General features: G+C 34.0%; 1 protein-coding gene across 1 annotated transcript; it reads left to right on the top strand.

Moving 5' to 3' along the window:
• Positions 1-4,932: 4,932 nt before the first annotated feature.
• Positions 4,933-19,040, top strand: LOC138314655 (male-specific lethal 1 homolog). Its single transcript, XM_069255110.1, has 9 exons — positions 4,933-5,456; positions 10,138-10,298; positions 10,613-10,965; positions 13,618-13,679; positions 14,974-15,041; positions 15,224-15,357; positions 15,876-15,948; positions 16,536-16,870; positions 16,907-19,040. The coding sequence occupies exons 1-8, from the start codon at positions 5,058-5,060 to the stop codon at positions 16,615-16,617; spliced, it is 1,332 nt and encodes a 443-aa protein (XP_069111211.1). The 5' UTR covers positions 4,933-5,057; the 3' UTR covers positions 16,618-16,870; positions 16,907-19,040.
• The last annotated feature ends 1,513 nt before the right edge of the window (positions 19,041-20,553 follow it).

Genomic DNA, 20,553 nt, shown 5'->3' with positions numbered 1-20,553 from the left:
ATTAATGTCGATTTCCGTTTATCTGTCTGATTTAGGTTTGTAGTATTTAGTATTTATATAAGATAACGATTCTTTTGTAATGTGTGCTTTTGGTACACCCATCATTCTACAAATGTATTGGTGTATGTAGATATAGCAATGCATACCACTAAAACTCTAAAGCTAATAAATGGTAATGAAACAAATGTCATAATACAATTTATCATATAATTCGCCTGATATCGATTTTATGAAACTCGTCTCGAAGTTCTACTTTTAAGATTAAAAAAAAAAAAGAAAAAAAAACTTCCTAAACTCGTTTCATAAAATCTCATATGAAATGATCACTCATGTAAGATCCTATCACGTTGATTGTAAAATTAATTCAACAAGGAATGTACTGCATAAAGAATACTGATAGAATTTGTTTTCTGTGTAAAAATCTCCACGTACCTTTATTTCATTCACATGTAATTAGAAACTGTATAAATAATATTCTATGAAATGAATAAAGTTAATTAATGTATTCTAAATATATACAGGAAGCAATGGTAAAGCACGATACCCGAGTGTAAACCAATGAAAATTCCCGTTATAAGCACAAGGTTACCTTTCCTAATATATTTTACCCGCTTAAACTCTTTTATGGTTCCGAGGGTACAACACATTCATGGTAACAGTTGAAACTGAAACTTTAAATAATTTGTCAAAATTATAGCGAGTCAATGTCTTAATATTTTGTAAAATTCTGTGTTTTATGCTCATTTTTTTCAAAATACACGCATCTTGTAAATATTTTACCTAAGAAAATAGGAAACCTCTACAGCGTTCACTGCCTCATCCATCATTAGTTTAAGAGTTTGAAACAAGTTTGAACACTCAAGCAAAACAAAAAGCTTTCAATTTCAATTTCGACATATTGCATGACAAATGGATTTGACATCAGACAAAGCCTATTTTAGCATCACCAAGTAGGAATACTTCATAAGTTCCATTATGTTCCACATACAACTGCGCCCAGTTTCACAAGCACATGTTTTTTTCCCTTGATTACTATATAGTTGCATGTAACATACTTAAATCATTCATCTTTTAGTTCAGAATATTCAACTAACGGTGTGTGTAACTATTCAACTTAACGGTGAGTGTATCTAAATTCAACTTAACTCTGGTACTTCTGACGGACAACAGTTTTCTAGTTCCTTTTTCTAATTCGATTTTGTTATTTTTTCGCATTTCGATAACACCGATAATTCAGACCAACAAATTTTGACTCAATGGGACGTTCTTTGCATTGTTTATGAATGATCTATTGTTTTACAGCTTGTCCCCATGGTTGTAGCCAGGCCCGATGTACAGCTCTGGGATGCCTTCTATGTCAGCCAAACTTCTGCCATCACCTTGTACAAGTACCAAAGTAATCCACATTCCTTTTAGTATCACATTTCACACTATCACAAGCGGTATAAAAATTTGCGGACTAAGTAACTACATGTATTCGATATCTGCAGTATATACAATGGGTTCGATACATTTTATTAGATGAACATGTACAATGACAATGAAATGAGAACAAAAGTGAAAAGACGTTTTATAAATGAGTACTTCTGGTCTGAGGAAATAGGCTCCATGGCAAATGTCTCCACATACTGTGAAATATGGAGAATTTTGATCGTACAGAAGTGTATTGCAAAACAAATTATGTGTTGACTAATTATGGGAAATTGTGTCTTTAAAACGTAGGAGCTTGTATGTTTGAGTTTTAAGTATCTTAAAACAGCACACAAGTTGTCTTTCGTTAAATCCAAATCGTTTGTGTTGCAGTCCCCCACGTGCACGTGTAATTTGTGTGGAACAATGCCCACGTGACCTCCGATGTAGCGACGTTTCAATCCAGGGAAATACCAAGAGGTAACATATAAAATATAAATGTAAATATTAGTATAGGAAAATACCTTGTTTGTTTTTTGTTTATTTGTTTGATTAAACATCTTATTAAACAGCCAGGGTAATTTAAGGACGGCCTCTTATGTATGCGGTGTGTTCCGTATGTGAAGTACGTGATGTATGTTTTGGGAGGCTGCGGTATATTTGTGTTGTGTCTTCTTGTATTAGAGGAACTCTTGCCCTTTTTATAGTGCTATATCATTGAAGCATACCGCTAAGGACACCAAACAAGCAGACCCCACCCGGTCACATTATACTGACAACGCGTAAACCCGCTGAAAGAGCAACGTTTTTTCTTTCAAACTGCAAAAGTTTTAAGTTAGTCATTATAACGTTAAATCTGTCAGAAATCGGGAAAAAGCGATGTATTTTCATCTTTTAAGAAAAGGGTTACATATATATTGCTATATACTGCTATTCTGAGTTGACTGTGTGGTGTTTTCATTTTCTTAAATTGATTTTGTTAATTTTGCGAATATTTGTACTTATCAGACAACTAATTTGGAAAATATTGCTTTAGTTTGTCATGTGCATAGTCAAAACAGTGATATTCCGGTAAAATCGCAATTTACGTCCAATAGCTATCTTTGATTCACATTTGCTGATAATCAAGCTCACCACCATATGATTTTTATTCCATTTTCAACTTTGGTATGAACGCCTATTTCCAAAAATCTGTAAAAGAAAAAAGTTAGTCATAATAAAAATAGGACTTTTCACCATACAGGAAAAATGTCAAAATCTAATCCATTTGCTTTTATAGAATATATAGATTAGTAACGTCACTATAAAAGTGGAGTGAGGGTGGGGTGGGTACGTGGGGGTCTTATAGTTTGCGGGAGGGATCTTTATTGGGACAAGTACGGTATATAGTAGTACATTAGGTTATATTTCTGACACTGATTTATATGTTTATTGTGCTTGTTACATTGAGCTTTTTCGGGGCCGAGTGGTTAAGATATCTCGACATATACCACTAGCCCTCCACCTCTGAGTCGCGAGTGGGGCAGTTGCCAGGTACTGACCGCTGCCCGGTGGTTTTTCTCTGGGTAGTCCGGCTTTCCTCCACCAACAAACCTGGCACGTCCTTACATGACCATGGCTGTTAATAGGACGCTAAGTTAATAAAACCCTAGAATGAGCTTTTTCTGTCATTTCTGATACTTTTTTCTTCTGTGTTTTTGCTTTTTGTACAATTTTTTTTTTCTACTTTGACTTTTCAGATTCTGTCTCACATGATTGTTTGGGCGTATCGAAGATTCATGTGTCAAAGTTCGACTCGTGTGCTAACCATTTCTTCATTACATTGTAAATGTTTAATATATGTTTATATAGTTACTATATACAAGTTAATTAAAATATGTTGTTACCAACACAATTGTTTGCGTTTTGGTTCCATGTACCTGCAAATATAGATTTCTGGTTAGTGTATTTAACCAGTATCCACGAAGCAAATGTTCAATACTAGTAAAAAGATTTTCGATAAATGGAGAGTGGATTATGAAGCCTTCGAGATATTTATCTCAATCTGGAAAACACTTCAGAAGAAACAGCCTATGTGAAAATGAATGATATATCTAATTATAATACATTTTAATATATCTCACTCATTCTCATCTGGTAGCCTGCTCTTCTCTCGATCTACGTTACATGCTATAGTTGTGTAAGAAAAGAAACATCCGTTCACCTTTACTCAAACGATGCAAATCTATATCAAATAATTCAAAGAATTTCTTATAAACATTTTCTTCCTTGTGTTTATAAAAATTATGACATTTATCGATTTTTTAGGGAAAAAAACTCGGAAATTTCATTGTTTTCCAGTCATTTCACAAAAATGAGAAGACGTAACGTCATTATTATGATTTAATCATATTCAGCATGTTTCAATCATATAAAAAATGTGTTTATTTGCCTCTGAATGTTGTCTGGTTCTCTCTGTATGCGCATATATGCGAATGTGTCATTTTGGCCATATTTTGATAAATTTTTTAGGGTGGGGGGGGGGGGGGGGGGGGGGGTCCCTCTCTTTTTCCGACCTCATTGATGCGATCTATCTTTTTATAGTACACATATGTTTACACAAGGGTTGGTTCAATTCGAAATGACTGTTACAAGGTGATTTGTCCATTAATTTTTTACTTGTGATAAAACTTATGACATTTATCGATTTTTTAGGGAAAAAATCGAAAATTTCATTATTTTCCCGTCATTTCACAAAAATGAGAAGACGTAACGTCATTATTATGATTTAATCGTATTCAGCATGTTTCAATCATATAAAAATGTGTTTATTTGCCTCTGAATGTTGTCTGGTTCTCTATCTATGCGCATATATGCGAATGTGTCATTTTGGCCATTTTTGATACCTGAAATCCAAGATGGCCGCCATATGACCCCTATGGGACATTAGTTGTCAATGGCAACAAGCATAAAATAAAACTAGACATCATACCGGTCCTAAAAAACCATGTTTCGAAAAACTGCCAGAGGGGTACATGGGAACCTATTTCTCCTCCCCCACTAATAGTCAATCGTCATCGCTATGTCATTGGTAGCCCATACGAAGGTGGCTTTTGGGAGGGGGTGTCGCTTTTTTGTAGTTTTGGGAGGGGAAGCGGGTGCCGGGTATTTATAAGATTACGTCATGAAACGTGACGTCATTGGTACCCCCTCCTTCAGGGGGGTGCCACTGGGGAGGTGCGGGGGTGGTAAGGTTTAAAGACTTTTGAGGTGAGATACTGGCCAAAACCGGTACTTTAGAACTACTCTAGGCCTAATGAATATGTTTCTGTTAAAAGCAAGGTCGTATATCCTTGGTTAAAAGTAACGATCAATAACCTTATCGCTTTTGTCTAATTTGAAACGAAATCACGGATAATAATACCCCAAATCGACAAGCCTGTACAGAGATTATCAGTAGCTTGCACTAAAACAAGTTTTACAATTACCTACTCCTTTAAAATCCCCGCCAAAACTTATGTAAAGTTTATGGAACTCTTCTTGGTGGAGGTAAATAAGCCCATCTCGTTCACTAACTTCATTTGCATATTTCTGTTTTGATGGTTTTCAAATTTTTTTGGTCGTTCACACCACCAGATCTGTAAGTGAAGATTTTCACAAACAGTGATATGATGAGATCGGACACGAGCGTTGAAACACGAACACGATCAGACGGAAGACAGGCTCTTACAAGACGACGATTGACGAGAGTAACCAACAGCGGCGAAAACGGGGCTTTCGAAAACGACCTTGCGTTGGCGATGCAAGAGAGTCTAAGATACGCAAAACAAGAAGAAGCAAATAAAAAGCGACATCAGGAAGAAATTATTATCGAACGAAACGGATTAGATGTCCAAAACAAAGTAGGGGAAGTTATGATGAGTGGAAGAGCATGCATGGAATCCCCTAAAGGGCCTAAACAACTTAAAGAACTTTTGTTGCTACATGTCGATCTTGTTCAACATCAACAAGAACTTTTGTCTCAAAAAGACAAGGAAATAAAACATTTACAGGAAGAAAGAACAGCAGTAAGTGAAATATACGTAGAAAGTCATTTCTGTTTCTTTTTTCATTCGTTTGACATCACAACAAGACATGTTTATTATAAACAAATGCCTGTCACTCATGTCGTCTGGTGACCTCAAGCGGATGAATACATCATTTCCAGCAAACGGTCATAAAGTTCCACCAATTATCGTAACAAAAACACATATAGAATTACGAAATGTGAGTTTTTCCTGTTGCTTCGTTTTGAAAAGGTCTTATTATATGCAAATCCTAACTCTGTTGGTAGTTTTACGATTTTAATTTTGAAAATCTAAAAATAACTTGTTGTGGTCACATGACTTTTTGTTCCTGAAGTCGGCTACCCCCCTCTTATTGCCAATACTTGAACTTTTTGTGGATATATCTTCGAGATATTCAAAGAAGTAAATGATATTGTTCTTATTCTAAATGTACGGAATTAATTTATTCGTTTAAGGTTAAATGATAAATTTTGTGTAAAATAATGGGGGGAAAAATACGGATATCACGTGAGTGGTCATGTGATTGGAAGTAGCACCGACCAAGCCACCGCTATTCTTTGTATATGTCCCGGTGACTGGGGCAGCGTAGGGACTCCTTCTATCTATATCCATATAACTTTAAATGAGTTTGCAAGTCTGCAAACTCTTTAAAAAAAATGACGGATGTGCTGATCCAAACACGGATTAATTTTGGAGTGAAGAAATGGTTCAAGAAACCTGTGAATGGAGAGGTAGCGTTATAATTCAAAATGGCAGACGATTGGTGTTTGATGTAAAATGGCCGCTTGATATGTTTACAAAATTTGCATCGTAATTAGTGTCATTGTTTCATGCTCTGTAGTGCTAAACACACATATTTTGTTCAGTTCTTACTTTTGTATCTTATTGGCTCTTGCTTTGTTTTTAAATATGATCCACGAATTGAAAAAAGATATAATCTACATCATGGTAGGCCAGCTATTTTATGACACGCGTGGTAAGCCACATGTTTGTAAACATGTTAGTGGACATGTGAACAGCGTTGTTTGTTGTCTATCCTGATACATGTCTTTGTCTGAGTGTAACATTGGCCTGCGGTGATACAGCTGGTTGTTTGTCTAGCGATGATTGATAAATGTAAAAGCAAAAAAATAAGCAAGAACCTACATGTAACGTTACATGTCAATTATGTGGTGCGTGGTTCATCATGGTAATAAAACAACATAAGTATATTTCATCTGAAATTTGGGGATCAAATATTTAATTGAAGCATGTTTATTGTTTACAATTTATATGCTTAGTGCAAGATGACCATCTCAGGGTGACTTAGTCAGTGAATATTCACAGTAATTATATAACCTTTTATCAAGGATATAAGTGTAAAGTATGAAAATCAGAGGTACAAATTCAGCATTATATTGTAATAGCCATTGTGTAAAATACTACAAAAAATTCAATTTAACTTTGTAGAACTTTATTCAGAAGCTTTAATATGATGGGAGTGATTACTGAAGCACATTTTATAAAATCAGCTGTAAAATAGAGATATATATATCAGGTATATAAGAAAATTCAGTTTATTGTTTTGATAAAATGTTAATTCAATTTCTGTCTAGATTCTATTATATGGTAACATATGTTGAACAACATAGATATTTTTGTATTCAACTATTCATTCACATGTGCATTTAATAATTATAAAAGGACCTAAAGCCAATAATTTATGTCCATTTCAAAGAACCAATCTCATTCTGAATATGTGAGATAAATTCAAATAATTAAGTCATTGTTGACTCTTGTATATATGTAGCGGGATTGGACTGTGTCAATCATTGGTGACCAGGTAGCTCAGTTGGTAGAGCACTTGGCTAGTGTTCGGAGGTTCCCTTGTTTGAATCCCGGTCTGGCCGCTACATTTTCTCCTCTCCTGTTACATATATATATATGCACCATGTATTTTCTGGTGACAGTTCCTCAAAACTCATTTGATTGGGGACAGGCTTAGTTTTGCATTGGCTTTATGTGACCAATACTAATAAGTAATTATAACTTCATTAATTGTTTAAAATTTTTAATGCGAAAGTCTTTTGTCCGTCGTCGTGTGTTGTCCGTTGTTGGTAAACATATCCTTGTGAATGCAATAACCTAAGTAAATATAAACCGAGCTTAATGGAAATTAGCTTGATTCAACTGTAATTTTTGGAGTTATTTCTCTTTGCACTAGTCATTATTATTGAACCTTGTGAGCGCTATAACTAAATATAAACCCAGCTTAATTAAACTTTGTGTGTATGGAAAGATCTGGAACGAGTTCGAAAATCAGCATGATTCAACAATAATTCAATTTTGCTTGTTACGAGCATTTTCATTGGCTTAAAAATTTACTTTATCAGCCCATAAAGGAAAAAATGCCGTCGCCGTTTATAACGTTGCTTCTGATTGGCTGAGATGACGGCGTAATGATTTCATAGACAAAAGAGTCCCAAAATGAATTTTGAATATTGAAGAGATTATCTTTTTAGTAAATTGAATTATAAGGATTAATTTGAATACATTTTTTATGTTATGGAGATATAACACAAAAATCTGAGTGTACTCTCATCATAAACCGCTTCGCGGTTTATTTAGAGTACACTAAGATTTTTGTGTTATATCTCCATAACATAAAAAATTTGTTCAAGTTAATCCTTAAGTAATTTTAAAGTTATTGCCCTTGCACTGATAATTATTATTGGACCTTGTGAAGGCGATAACTTTAGTAATTATGAACCGAGCCTAATGAAATTTTGTGTGTAGACTAGCATTGGAAAGATCTTGGACAAATTTAAAAATCTGCTTGATTAAACAGTAATTTACGGAGTTATTGCCGCTTGCACTAATAATTAATATTAGACCTTGTGAACATGATAACTTGTCAGTATAATGTGACCGGGTGGGGTGTGTTGCTTGGTGTCTTCGGCGGCATGCTTCAGTGATATAGCACTATAAAAAGGGCAACAGTTCCACTATACAAGAAGACAAAACATGAATATACCGCAGTCTCCGAAAACATGCACCTCGCACAACATACACGCAACACACCACATACATGGGAGGCCGTCCTTACATGACCATAGCTGTTAATAGGACGTTAATTAATCAAACAAACAAACTTACGAAAATAAAATATAAACAAACTTAATGAAATTTTGTATGTAGACTAACATTAGAGATATCTCGGACCAGTTACAAAATCAGATTGATCCAACCATAATTTATGGAGTTATTGCCCTTCGTCTAATTGTTATTATTGGACATTGTGGATACGATAATTTGAATAAATATGCACTTAGCTTCATGAAACTTGGTATTATTAAGCCTAAAATTGGAAAGATCTTGAACAAGTATGAAAATCGACCTGATTAGATTGTAACTTACAGAGTTATTGCCTTTTGCAATTAATAAAATTATTGAATCTTGTGAATGTGATAACTTGAGTAAATATAATCTGAGCTCATTGAAAATTTGTATGTAGACTAACATTGGAAAGATCTTGGATGACAATGAAAATCAGCTTTATTCAATTGTAACTTACAGAGTTATTGCCCTTTGCAATCAAAATTATTGAATATTGTGAACATGTGATGATAACTTGAGTTAATCTGATCCGAGCTAAATGAAACTTTGCATATAGACTTTCATCAGAATTATCTCGAACTGATTTGAAAATAAGCTTGATTGGACTCAAGTTTTTTTATTTTTTTTTTTATTTTCAATTTTTGATGTCACATTCATATGTCTTATATACATGTAGTTTGAATTACAATAAAAAGAAAGTGTTTTCTATATAATATACATATATAGGGCTTATTTGTACAAAAAATTGTTATCACGCAAACTCCCGAGTGGGTTTTTTTTTCAAGTTTACATAACAAACATTGAATAACATCATATATGTTTTCCTTTAACCATGTTGTTGTTTTTTGAGTGTGCTTGTTCAAACAAAAATCAAGTAAATTTTATAATATCATCTAATAAAATGATGTAGACTCTAAAGTTATTCACAGAGTTATTGCACTTTGCAATAATAATTGTTGAACCTTGTGAACACGGTAATGTGAGTAAATATGGACCATTAAGCTTAATGAAATTTTGTATGTAGACCTATTAGATGTATGTTTCTATTTCGTGAACAAAAGATATCAGTAGACTAGTCAATTACATGTAACTAAACTAAACTAATATCAAACACAGGTCTTTTTTCAGCATGATTTGGGGCCAAAAATCGGCCCCATTCCCCATCTAAAAAATTTTCCCAATTCCACCCTAAAATTTCCCAAAATAAAAGTTTCTTGAAAACTATCCAAAAATATCACATGAATTTATTTGGTTAAGGCTTTAAATATTTATGAATTGGCTTCAAAAACTACACTGGAAATAAAAAATCTGAATTGTTATGCTATATTTCATATTCCATAATTTTCCTAAATCTTGGTTTTTGCGCTCCATTTTCCCAAATTCAAAGCCACAGGCGCCATTCCCAAAGCAGTGAGAAAAAGCCCTGAAATATCAGGTGAGCGTTAAGGACCATGGGCCTCTTGTTATTTATTACAATGTAATTTAAATATAATGTGTTATACAAATTTGATTTTTGTTAGTTTTCATTCTCTCTTGTATTAATTGCAGTTATCCTAACTAATGATACCTGCCTTTTTTTTCACAGTTAACATGTCGTCTAGAACGCATGGAAAGGCGAATGTCACTATTAAAACAGAAAGATGACACAACAGATGTGCCAAATAAATTGTATACAAGTCCCTGTGTTTCATCTGCATCTAAGGCCACACAAGAACAGTCATCTACAGTAGACCGAGGGACAAAGCGGTAAGATAATCCAAGATATTATCATTTAACAATACAGCACTGAAGTAACAGAGTTGTAAAACCTGATGATATAACAAGCCTTAGTTGTTTTATACAAGCTAAGGTGTACATGTATTGTGAATTTTGATAGGACTTTCTTTTTAAATCTTGAAAAAGATATTCACTTTGTTAAGTGTTTGTTTCATGCTGTAAATGATCATTAGTTTGCAAAATAGGGTATACCGGTACATATCCATTTTGTCCATTAATTCAAAATATACACACACAAAAACAGGTAATTATGTTGATGTCTATATGGTCTTCGATGTTTACAGGAAATCAACTGGATTGGAGCCTCAAAATCTCAATAAAAGATTTGCAGCAGAATCCCAAAAAAACCTTGCTTCTTCAACTCCAAGTCATCGTACTGAGAGACATCAGAGATATAGGAATAGGTCAGCCACAGTTTCTTCAACTCAATCATCTACTAGCATTGAGCCAGAGACCATTGCTGCTAGTCCTCGTAAGAACCAACGTTCTGGTAAAAACATTCGTGACAGTCCAGATAATTCTGTACTGCGAACCAGTGACCCTTACTATGTTTCCTATTTTGAACCCCCAAGTTCTGAAGACATTGACCTTGAATCTCGAGGTGATATCATCGAAGGAGCCCACAAGCAGTTAGAAGGTAAACACTTCATCTCAAAAGGATAGTTTTGAAAGGAAGTCTTGCTTTTACATTCAGCTTAAAAGTATAGCTCTTTTTATGTTTTATTCTTGGATGCACAACTTTATATCAAAACACACATGTTTTTATTTATTTAGTTTGATATATAGTGTGAGTTTCTTGTACAGTAAAATTGCTTTTTGAGGATTTATATGTTATGATTTTAATCCATTCACCCCTGAAGATCCATAGATTCTTCTAGTCCAAAAGCTGGAATAGTCAAGTTTTGTAATTTTAGGGGTGAATGAATTAAATGAGAGTTCATTTCATGTGTATCTGTACTGCAGTTTCATTGTTTTTGTTATGCTTAGGAGAATATGACGTCAGTACAGATCTCCTGTCCATCAATCCTGGATATATTATACTAGTGCAAATTTGAAATATTACACCGCACGAAGTCGCTGAATCTGAAGGCCCCATTCCCCATCTAAAAAATTTCCCAATTCCACCCTAAAATTTCCCAAAATAAAAGTTTCTTGAAAACTATCCAAAAATATCACATGAATTTATTTGGTTAAGGCTTTAAATATTTATGAATTGGCTTCAAAAACTACACTGGAAATAAAAAATCTGAATTGTTATGCTATATTTCATATTCCATAATTTTCCTAAATCTTGGTTTTTGCGCTCCATTTTCCCAAATTCAAAGCCACAGGCGCCATTCCCAAAGCAGTGAGAAAAAGCCCTGAAATATCAGGTGAGCGTTAAGGACCATGGGCCTCTTGTTATTTATTACAATGTAATTTAAATATAATGTGTTATACAAATTTGATTTTTGTTAGTTTTCATTCTCTCTTGTATTAATTGCAGTTATCCTAACTAATGATACCTGCCTTTTTTTCACAGTTAACATGTCGTCTAGAACGCATGGAAAGGCGAATGTCACTATTAAAACAGAAAGATGACACAACAGATGTGCCAAATAAATTGTATACAAGTCCCTGTGTTTCATCTGCATCTAAGGCCACACAAGAACAGTCATCTACAGTAGACCGAGGGACAAAGCGGTAAGATAATCCAAGATATTATCATTTAACAATACAGCACTGAAGTAACAGAGTTGTAAAACCTGATGATATAACAAGCCTTAGTTGTTTTATACAAGCTAAGGTGTACATGTATTGTGAATTTTGATAGGACTTTCTTTTTAAATCTTGAAAAAGATATTCACTTTGTTAAGTGTTTGTTTCATGCTGTAAATGATCATTAGTTTGCAAAATAGGGTATACCGGTACATATCCATTTTGTCCATTAATTCAAAATATACACACACAAAAACAGGTAATTATGTTGATGTCTATATGGTCTTCGATGTTTACAGGAAATCAACTGGATTGGAGCCTCAAAATCTCAATAAAAGATTTGCAGCAGAATCCCAAAAAAACCTTGCTTCTTCAACTCCAAGTCATCGTACTGAGAGACATCAGAGATATAGGAATAGGTCAGCCACAGTTTCTTCAACTCAATCATCTACTAGCATTGAGCCAGAGACCATTGCTGCTAGTCCTCGTAAGAACCAACGTTCTGGTAAAAACATTCGTGACAGTCCAGATAATTCTGTACTGCGAACCAGTGACCCTTACTATGTTTCCTATTTTGAACCCCCAAGTTCTGAAGACATTGACCTTGAATCTCGAGGTGATATCATCGAAGGAGCCCACAAGCAGTTAGAAGGTAAACACTTCATCTCAAAAGGATAGTTTTGAAAGGAAGTCTTGCTTTTACATTCAGCTTAAAAGTATAGCTCTTTTTAGTTTTATTCTTGGATGCACAACTTTATATCAAAACACACATGTTTTTATTTATTTAGTTTGATATATAGTGTGAGTTTCTTGTACAGTAAAATTGCTTTTTGAGGATTTATATGTTATGATTTTAATCCATTCACCCCTGAAGATCCATAGATTCTTCTAGTCCAAAAGCTGGAATAGTCAAGTTTTGGAATTTTAGGGGTGAATGAATTAAATGAGAGTTCATTTCATGTGTATCTTTACTGCAGTTTCATTGTTTTTAGCTCAATAGGGGAAATAGAGGTAAATCCTTTAAATCGCTACTAGTCATAAATATTGTAATTAATAATGTATAAATTTTGGCTCTGACCCCCTGGGGGCGGGAGGGATGGGGCCCAATAGGGGATTTAGAGGTTAATATTAAAATTCCTTCAGAAAAGAAACAATGAACCTGTATTCAGAACATTACTTGGCATTACAAACCAGGTGAGCGATACAGGCCCTCTGGGCCTCTTGTTGTTATGATTAGGAGAATATGACGTCAGTACAGATCTCCTGTCCATTAATCCTGGATATATTATACTAGTGTGCAAATTTGAAATCTCTGGCAGATTATCATATGTGATAGATATATATAAAAAAAGGATTAATTAGCAATGGTCTGTTGTTTAATCTGGAAACAGACTGGTTAGACTGGTTACAGGTATATAATTCCAATCCATATTAGCAAGGATTACAGATACATGTACAAGGTTTTATAGTTGCATGGATAGATTTCATATCTAAATAACTTTATTGTTTTATGTATATATTACAATCACAATATCTATAAACTTAATTTGTTTTACTGAATTTTACATATATTATCTGTGATTTGTTGTAGTTGAATTACCACAGTGGCAAAATAAAACCTACACCAATCTTTGGGTGTTAGAAGGAACAGAGGTAAGAGAGCACTTATCTTCTGTGTTTAGTATGGACAAAAATGAAAACCATAGTTTAGTAGCCTGATCACTGTGACATGTATTAATAATTTCTGTATCATTTTAAAGTCTATTTGAAACTCAAAATGATCAGTTGTGAGATTTAAATTTAAGTCATAATCTTTTCGTTTTATAATGAAAAATAGCATAAAGACATAGTGAAATCATTTTGAAACAATGTAAGTCATGTTCAAGTCAAAATATGCCGTACTGAAAAAAAAGGAGAAATATTGTTGCAACATGCATGGACTTGTACATTACTATCGTATTTCACCACAAATAATACCCTTCCCACCAATAAGATCCCCACCACTTTTGACCTTCATTTCTTCTCTGGATACGATCCACTCAATGAAAACTATTAAGATTTATTGATTGCATATATCAAATGAGAAACCACACAACCTCACCTAATATTCATACTATCAATATATGGGACAAGGAAGTAATTCCAACCGTGTGGACAAAAAAAGTTGTCAAATTTTCGAGGCGATTTACCATATCTAGCGCTTTCACAGCTACCGCTGTTCTTCAGGAGATATTTAATCTATATATGTCGCTTCTAATGTTTGTTATAGTGTCTTATGTGCAGGTACGGTGTTAGAATTGTACCTGCCGCTTCTAATGTTTGTTATAGTGTGTTAGAATTGTACCTGCCGCTTCTAATGTTTGTTATAGTGTCTTACGTGCAGGTACGGTGTTAGAATTGTACCTGCAGCCCCATATTGCATGATCGTAATAGGGACTAAATTTGGTATCTTCTCTTTTTCCTAACTAACTTTGTTCTTCCTAACATCTCCCTTGACACCGCCTCACTTTTGGCCTTCTGTAGAGCGCTCGCCCCTGTGAGGGAGGCTCTGAGTTCTGTCCCCTGGTCGAGACATACCAAAGTTTTTAAAAGTGGTATTTTCTGTTCCTGCTTAGCTTTCAGCATGATCATGAGTGTAACAACTGGTTTACCTCTTGTCAGTATAATGTGGCCGGGTGGGGTGTGTTGCTTGGTGTCTATGGCGGCATGCTTCAGTGACACAGCACTATAAAAAGGGCAAGTTTTCCACAAAATGACAAGACATAACATGAATATACTGCAGTCTCCAAAACATGCACCACACACTTTATACACACAGCATGCATGGGACGCCATCATTACATGACCCTGGCTATTAGTAGTTAATTAATCAAACAAACAAATGGTATAGTGTGAATATATTTGTTCCATTCCGACAATATTCTAAACTTTATTTCTGATTTGGTAGAATCTCGAAGATGAAGTATTTCTTAAAAGACATCAAAAGCCGGAAATAGATGAGAAGCGCAGAAAGAGGTCAGTATGAATAAAAAAATTACTATTGCTGTAAACAGAATTTACATGTTAGATCTATTTCTGTTGCAAATTAATATTATTACACAATAGAACTATGATACCTTATACAACCTATGAATTCCACTTTTATATTGCAAGTTGCTCTTCATGTTTTTAGTGTTAAATTAATTTACGTTTTGCAGATGGGATTTGCAACGAATGCGAGAACAAAAGATTTATGAAAAATTAAAGGAAAAGGAGCGAGGAGAAGTGTGCAGTAAAGATGAAGGACAACAGACAGATACATTAGAATCTTTCTATCCAAGTTTAGATGATAGTGAGTGTTTAGGATTCACAAACAATCAAATATAATAGACTTGCATTCCATGTCATAGAAGTACCAAAATATACCAAAGATTGTATTTTATATTTCTATTTCTCTTTCCCAAACTTGTAGGCGATTCTAACAACAAAGTCACCAAATATCCATCATTTATAAACATGTAGTAACTTTGGCACCAAAGATGTTTTATCTTTTAAACTGGCCACAGAAATTAACAACTCACCGGAGTTTTAGTTCTCCTGAAATACTTTCATGTTTATCAGAAATCCAGTTTTGAAAGTTCAGATTAAATGTAAACTAGACAGGGACATTCAAATACATTATATGATATCAGCAGAGGTATTTCTGTTTTGCAATTATCAAGAGATTTTGTGACTTGTAATAGCCGTCAACCCATGCTATCCCTTAGATCTTACAATTAATAATTTCTCATTTGAATGTTATGAATTAAACTGTCTTTAGGTGAATAAGTTATTTGTAATATTGCTAGCTATATCTGTTTATCTCCACAGTTACACATATAGAGGTGACAAATAAAATCCCTGTGATGGTGTTTGGACACCCTGTACCAAGTTTAGAGAAGACGTAAGTATGCTTACTAATCAATACAGCTAGATTTAAACCGTTATATGAAATAATTAACATTTAATACTATTAGTTTTTCATATAGATAAAATAAGGTGTGTCTCATGAGTGATTGTCATTGTTCAACCAGTTAGTTAGTCACTCATTGCCAAAATCCTAGGCTAATTTAATCTTACTGAATTTCATCTAAAATTTAATGAACCAAGAGGGTTTCAACTTGTGTTAAAAAATTATGACCTTTTCACTACGGTGTAACTGTGATGTACAAATTTGCCCATGATGTTGATTGCACATTGCATAGAATGTCCAAACTTTAATTCACCAAAATTTTATCAGTATTATGCTTGGAGACGTTATACCTTGTAGGAATGAATGACATAACAAACCACACTAGTGTATTTGCATAGTTTTTTTTTAATAAACTAAGTCTTCACTAATCCAAATATTATCTGGTTACAAGTTCGCCAGAAAACTTTCTACACATTGCTGTTTTCACTGACACACCAACTGTAGTACATATAGTTAGATAGGACATATGAATACCTCTATTAGTATCTTGAATTGATGTAATTTATTTATTATTTCAGTGAATTCTCTTTACCGTGGGAACTAGAAACAAGTGTTCGTGCTCATCCATCTCGCTCTAGTCGAAACAGTCGCCATACATAGTGAAATGTGTACGCTACTGAACTGCCATACCCACCAATCAAAAGTTAATGAGTGGTTCATCTACCTAAGTATCATTGTCCGTGATCATCATCGGTGTACAAAGCCTTAGCCACAAAGGAACAATCTAACCGACGTTCCAGTTGTCATTGCAATGTATGAATAGACTAGCACAGTGTTCAAAGTGTAAGATTTTAGGAAAACAGTTGATTATAAAACAAAAATTGCCTGAATAGTAGGTGTCGTATTCTTATAGGTATACACATAAATAGTAGGTGTCGTATTCTTATAGGTATACACATAAAAACACCAGAGTTGCTGTGTGCTTTACCTTTCTACTGTCTGTTCATAATTTACTTCATATTTTACAGTTGTAACATACATTTGATTTTACCTGATTTTGGCACATTTCATACAGCATTATAAATTTGTTGAGTAACCGTACTCGAGCTTGTTGAAGGAACATTTTTCATTTAGGAAAACTGAAGTGTTCGTGTTGGACCATTTTCATCCTTCCTTTGTTCATGATCATTGTCCATAGAATTTACTATTGAAGCTATCATGGTCAGTTATTGGTGCCAAACTGTTTTATACCGAAGCCTGGTGCAATCTTGTTTTAGTTGGCCATCATTACTATCAATAACCGTTAGAATCTTTATACCCTGGTTGTAAGCAGTAGAATTATCAACACTCTATCGAGGCTATTGATGTGTAGTGAGTGTCGCTATGCTAGAGTGTATGTCGGACCTCTGGAGAAAGAATTTTATTGACATTATCTGCAAAATCCACTAAAATAGTGCTTTTTGTTTGTCCCATTTATCACTTCTGAAGTCTTCTGCTTCTACAGGTTGTATTTGATTGATGAATCTGTTTCCAAATTACTAACTTCCAATCACAATGGTAATGGTAAAGGTGGATAATCAAATTACAAATCTATTTACAAACAGTATTCACTAATTCAGTGGTTCATGGCTCAAAGTTCAGATTTTCATGTTGAACATGTTTTATATAATTTGAATTGCTTTAATTTATTGTCATTAGCAGCTGATCTTACATGATGACAGGAAATGTCTTTGGTTAAACACCTGTGTTTCATCTAATTACAAGATAACTTGTTCAATGACTTCTGTGTTCTTAAGATTTTTATATGAGTATAATTATATGTTGTTATATTTCCTCTTTAGATCTGAAATTTTGATTATCATATGGTGACTCTTGTTTTTTTCACATGTTAAACCAATTGTAGTGTGTGGTCTTTGTAACTGGTTAATGTACATTTGTAACTGATTGAATTAAGGTGTGTATCGTTATGAGAGTACAAGTTTGCCTCAATCTTGATTTTTGGACACACCTGACGGAGGGTTAAATGAGTATTTGTATGGCTTTAGACTGTTGAGGAGAGTCGTCAGACTGTGTAGTTGTTATATTGGTAACAGGGAAATGTCTGTAATGAGCGATGTGGTGGTTTTGTTAGTTGTGATCTTGTTTCAAAATATTTTTCTGATTGTCATTGAAATAAAAGCATTTGTTTTGTAAAGTTTCTTTGAAAGATATGTCTAGTTATGTATATTCACATAATTGTTGAAATTTGAGAGTATTTAATGTGTTTATATAAGAAAGTTTTAATTATTTATTGAAAATGTAAATGATTTTAGTCTAAGTATGGTTAAGAAACTGATTTGGTGTATGACTTTGCGATTCAAGTGTTTAGAAATCCTGGAGATATTCTTCGGACTTATGACTTCTTGTCCATGTCAGAAATGTTTCTTGTTTTGCAGATAAAAAGCTTCTTTTGATTGTGTATTCAGATATTGATGTTTTATATTACAGATATTATTTGTTAAAAGTTCAGATGAAAGTGTTGTTTTGATGAATAATTACATGAAGCATTTTGTTTGGAAGTGTACTTTGATTGAATCATTTGTCTTTTTTATTTTGATTTCTTGTATGTTCATATCTTGGTTTTCCAAATATAAATGGCATTTAAAAGACCTTGGTATCCCATGGTGTAAAGGCCAGTCAGGAGTGGGTGATGAAAGTGGTGTAAGTTGGTGTACTGCCATTAGAATGGTGATAATGTCAATGAATGATAAATACTACAGATGGACAGGTTTCTCTTTCAGGCACTGGCTTTCACTCAATTTCTTCTGAAACTTTGTCCTATAAAACTAATCAAGTTCCATGTTGGTTAATCAACATACATAGATTTGAAACTAATGTTATTGAAAACAATTGTGAGAAATCAACTAAATTAGGTGGAAGTATTTTATCATTCATTGTATAAGAGAGCCATGTTCATTTGTGAAAGATTCTGTGTGTTGTCCGTTTCAATTATCGTTTTGGACCAAGTGCTTTGCACGTCATAGTTGTCCACAAATGTGGGATATGTACTATGTAAACAAATAAAACTAAAAATTTGAAACCATTCTGATTCTTCTTGTTTTACCTAGTTCTGTGAAGGGTCGTGAAAACGGTGGAAAGCTGCCAATAGAGGACGTGGACGATGGGTAACATGTTACTTCCCCTCAATCATCAAAGTTAGTAGTCTTGTAGCCAACTTTGAATCATGCACATTTTGAGGCAATACATGCAAGTTTTAGAAACTTTTATAATGGTGTAAAAATGGTGTAAAATTGTTGAATTCCAAGATAACTTGTCTGTTTTGGTATTTTCTGTTTTGACAAAAATGGAATATGCTCAAGAAGGAAACCTATAAATGGACTTGAGGAGTAACTCTGAAGTACTTGTGAGCAACGGTATAAAATCAAAGATGGCTGCTGTACTAAAAACAAATTTCCACAAGTGGAGGGACCATAGGGAACCTGGCCATTTCAATTTAGGTGAGACAGTAGTGTAAGTAATTCTACAATAGCTATCATATAAAAGATTCATACATTGATGTATGACCCACAAGTAGTCTGCCGCTGTAAGTTTGCATGCTATATCTAGGTGTGCGATTATGCCCTGGCACCCTTCTGGAACCGGAAGACCCTTTCAGCATAAAAGTATACCAGCAAATTTGAACATCAATGGGTAGAATGTAAACAAATCTGGCAAACTATGAAAATGTTTTTACAAAAAGCAGATGCAACAGTTGACAAGATTTTGTGGCTTAGCAATTCCAATTTGTTACTATAAAATATTATTACATCAGAACACTCTGAGCTTCCATCTTGAAATGATTATCATTCTGTTTCATGGTGAAGGCTCAAAAAGTCTTCTAAAAGAAGTTAAGTTCTGGAATAAGAATACAAAAAAATGTAGTACCAATTGAGTCAACTCCCTGGAAATTACAGTACTGGTATGTATGATGGCTAACCATAGTTCTCACTGTTGGTACAAAATAAAATCTATGCTCTGGTCAGATGTTGCATTAATAAAAACTTGTTTTGCCGAAATCAAACAATGCAGGCCCCAGGATATTGAAACATTCTTAGTCTAAAACAGTTTTCAGATTTGACTTAGCCAATCACTGTGACACAGATGACGTTACAAAAAGTTTCATCATTTTTGATTGGCTAAGCAAAAACTTCAGTCTAAGACTGTTTCATGATCCTGGGCCCAGGTTTGTAAGTTTTGAGAAGCTACTACTGTAGTGAAACGGATGCATGTAGGACACTTTCTAATGATTCTTACTAAATGTAATTCAACCTGTTACATGAGCATGAATCAAAATTGTTTTGAACCTCAGAAAGTCCTCGATTCTAATTTACAGATTTTTGATTTTGGCAACAAGCACCCTATCGACCATCTCAATACCAATACAACTGTACATACACACAACTTAAAATCAATTTCAAGGACCCCACAGACTACTTCTTAATATCTACACAACTGTTAAGTGTTAACAAATATTGCTAAAATGGTTCAATAGTGTGGATCACATATTTTGCCCCAAATAACCATAAAATTAGTGTTTACAGTTGATTGTTCAAACAT

The sequence above is a fragment of the Argopecten irradians genome, chromosome 2, assembly GCF_041381155.1.
Source record: "Argopecten irradians isolate NY chromosome 2, Ai_NY, whole genome shotgun sequence".
In the NCBI taxonomy this organism is placed as follows: domain Eukaryota; kingdom Metazoa; phylum Mollusca; class Bivalvia; order Pectinida; family Pectinidae; genus Argopecten; species Argopecten irradians.
Note: the sequence above shows the minus strand (reverse complement) of the source record. Positions and strands in the feature narration are given on the sequence as shown.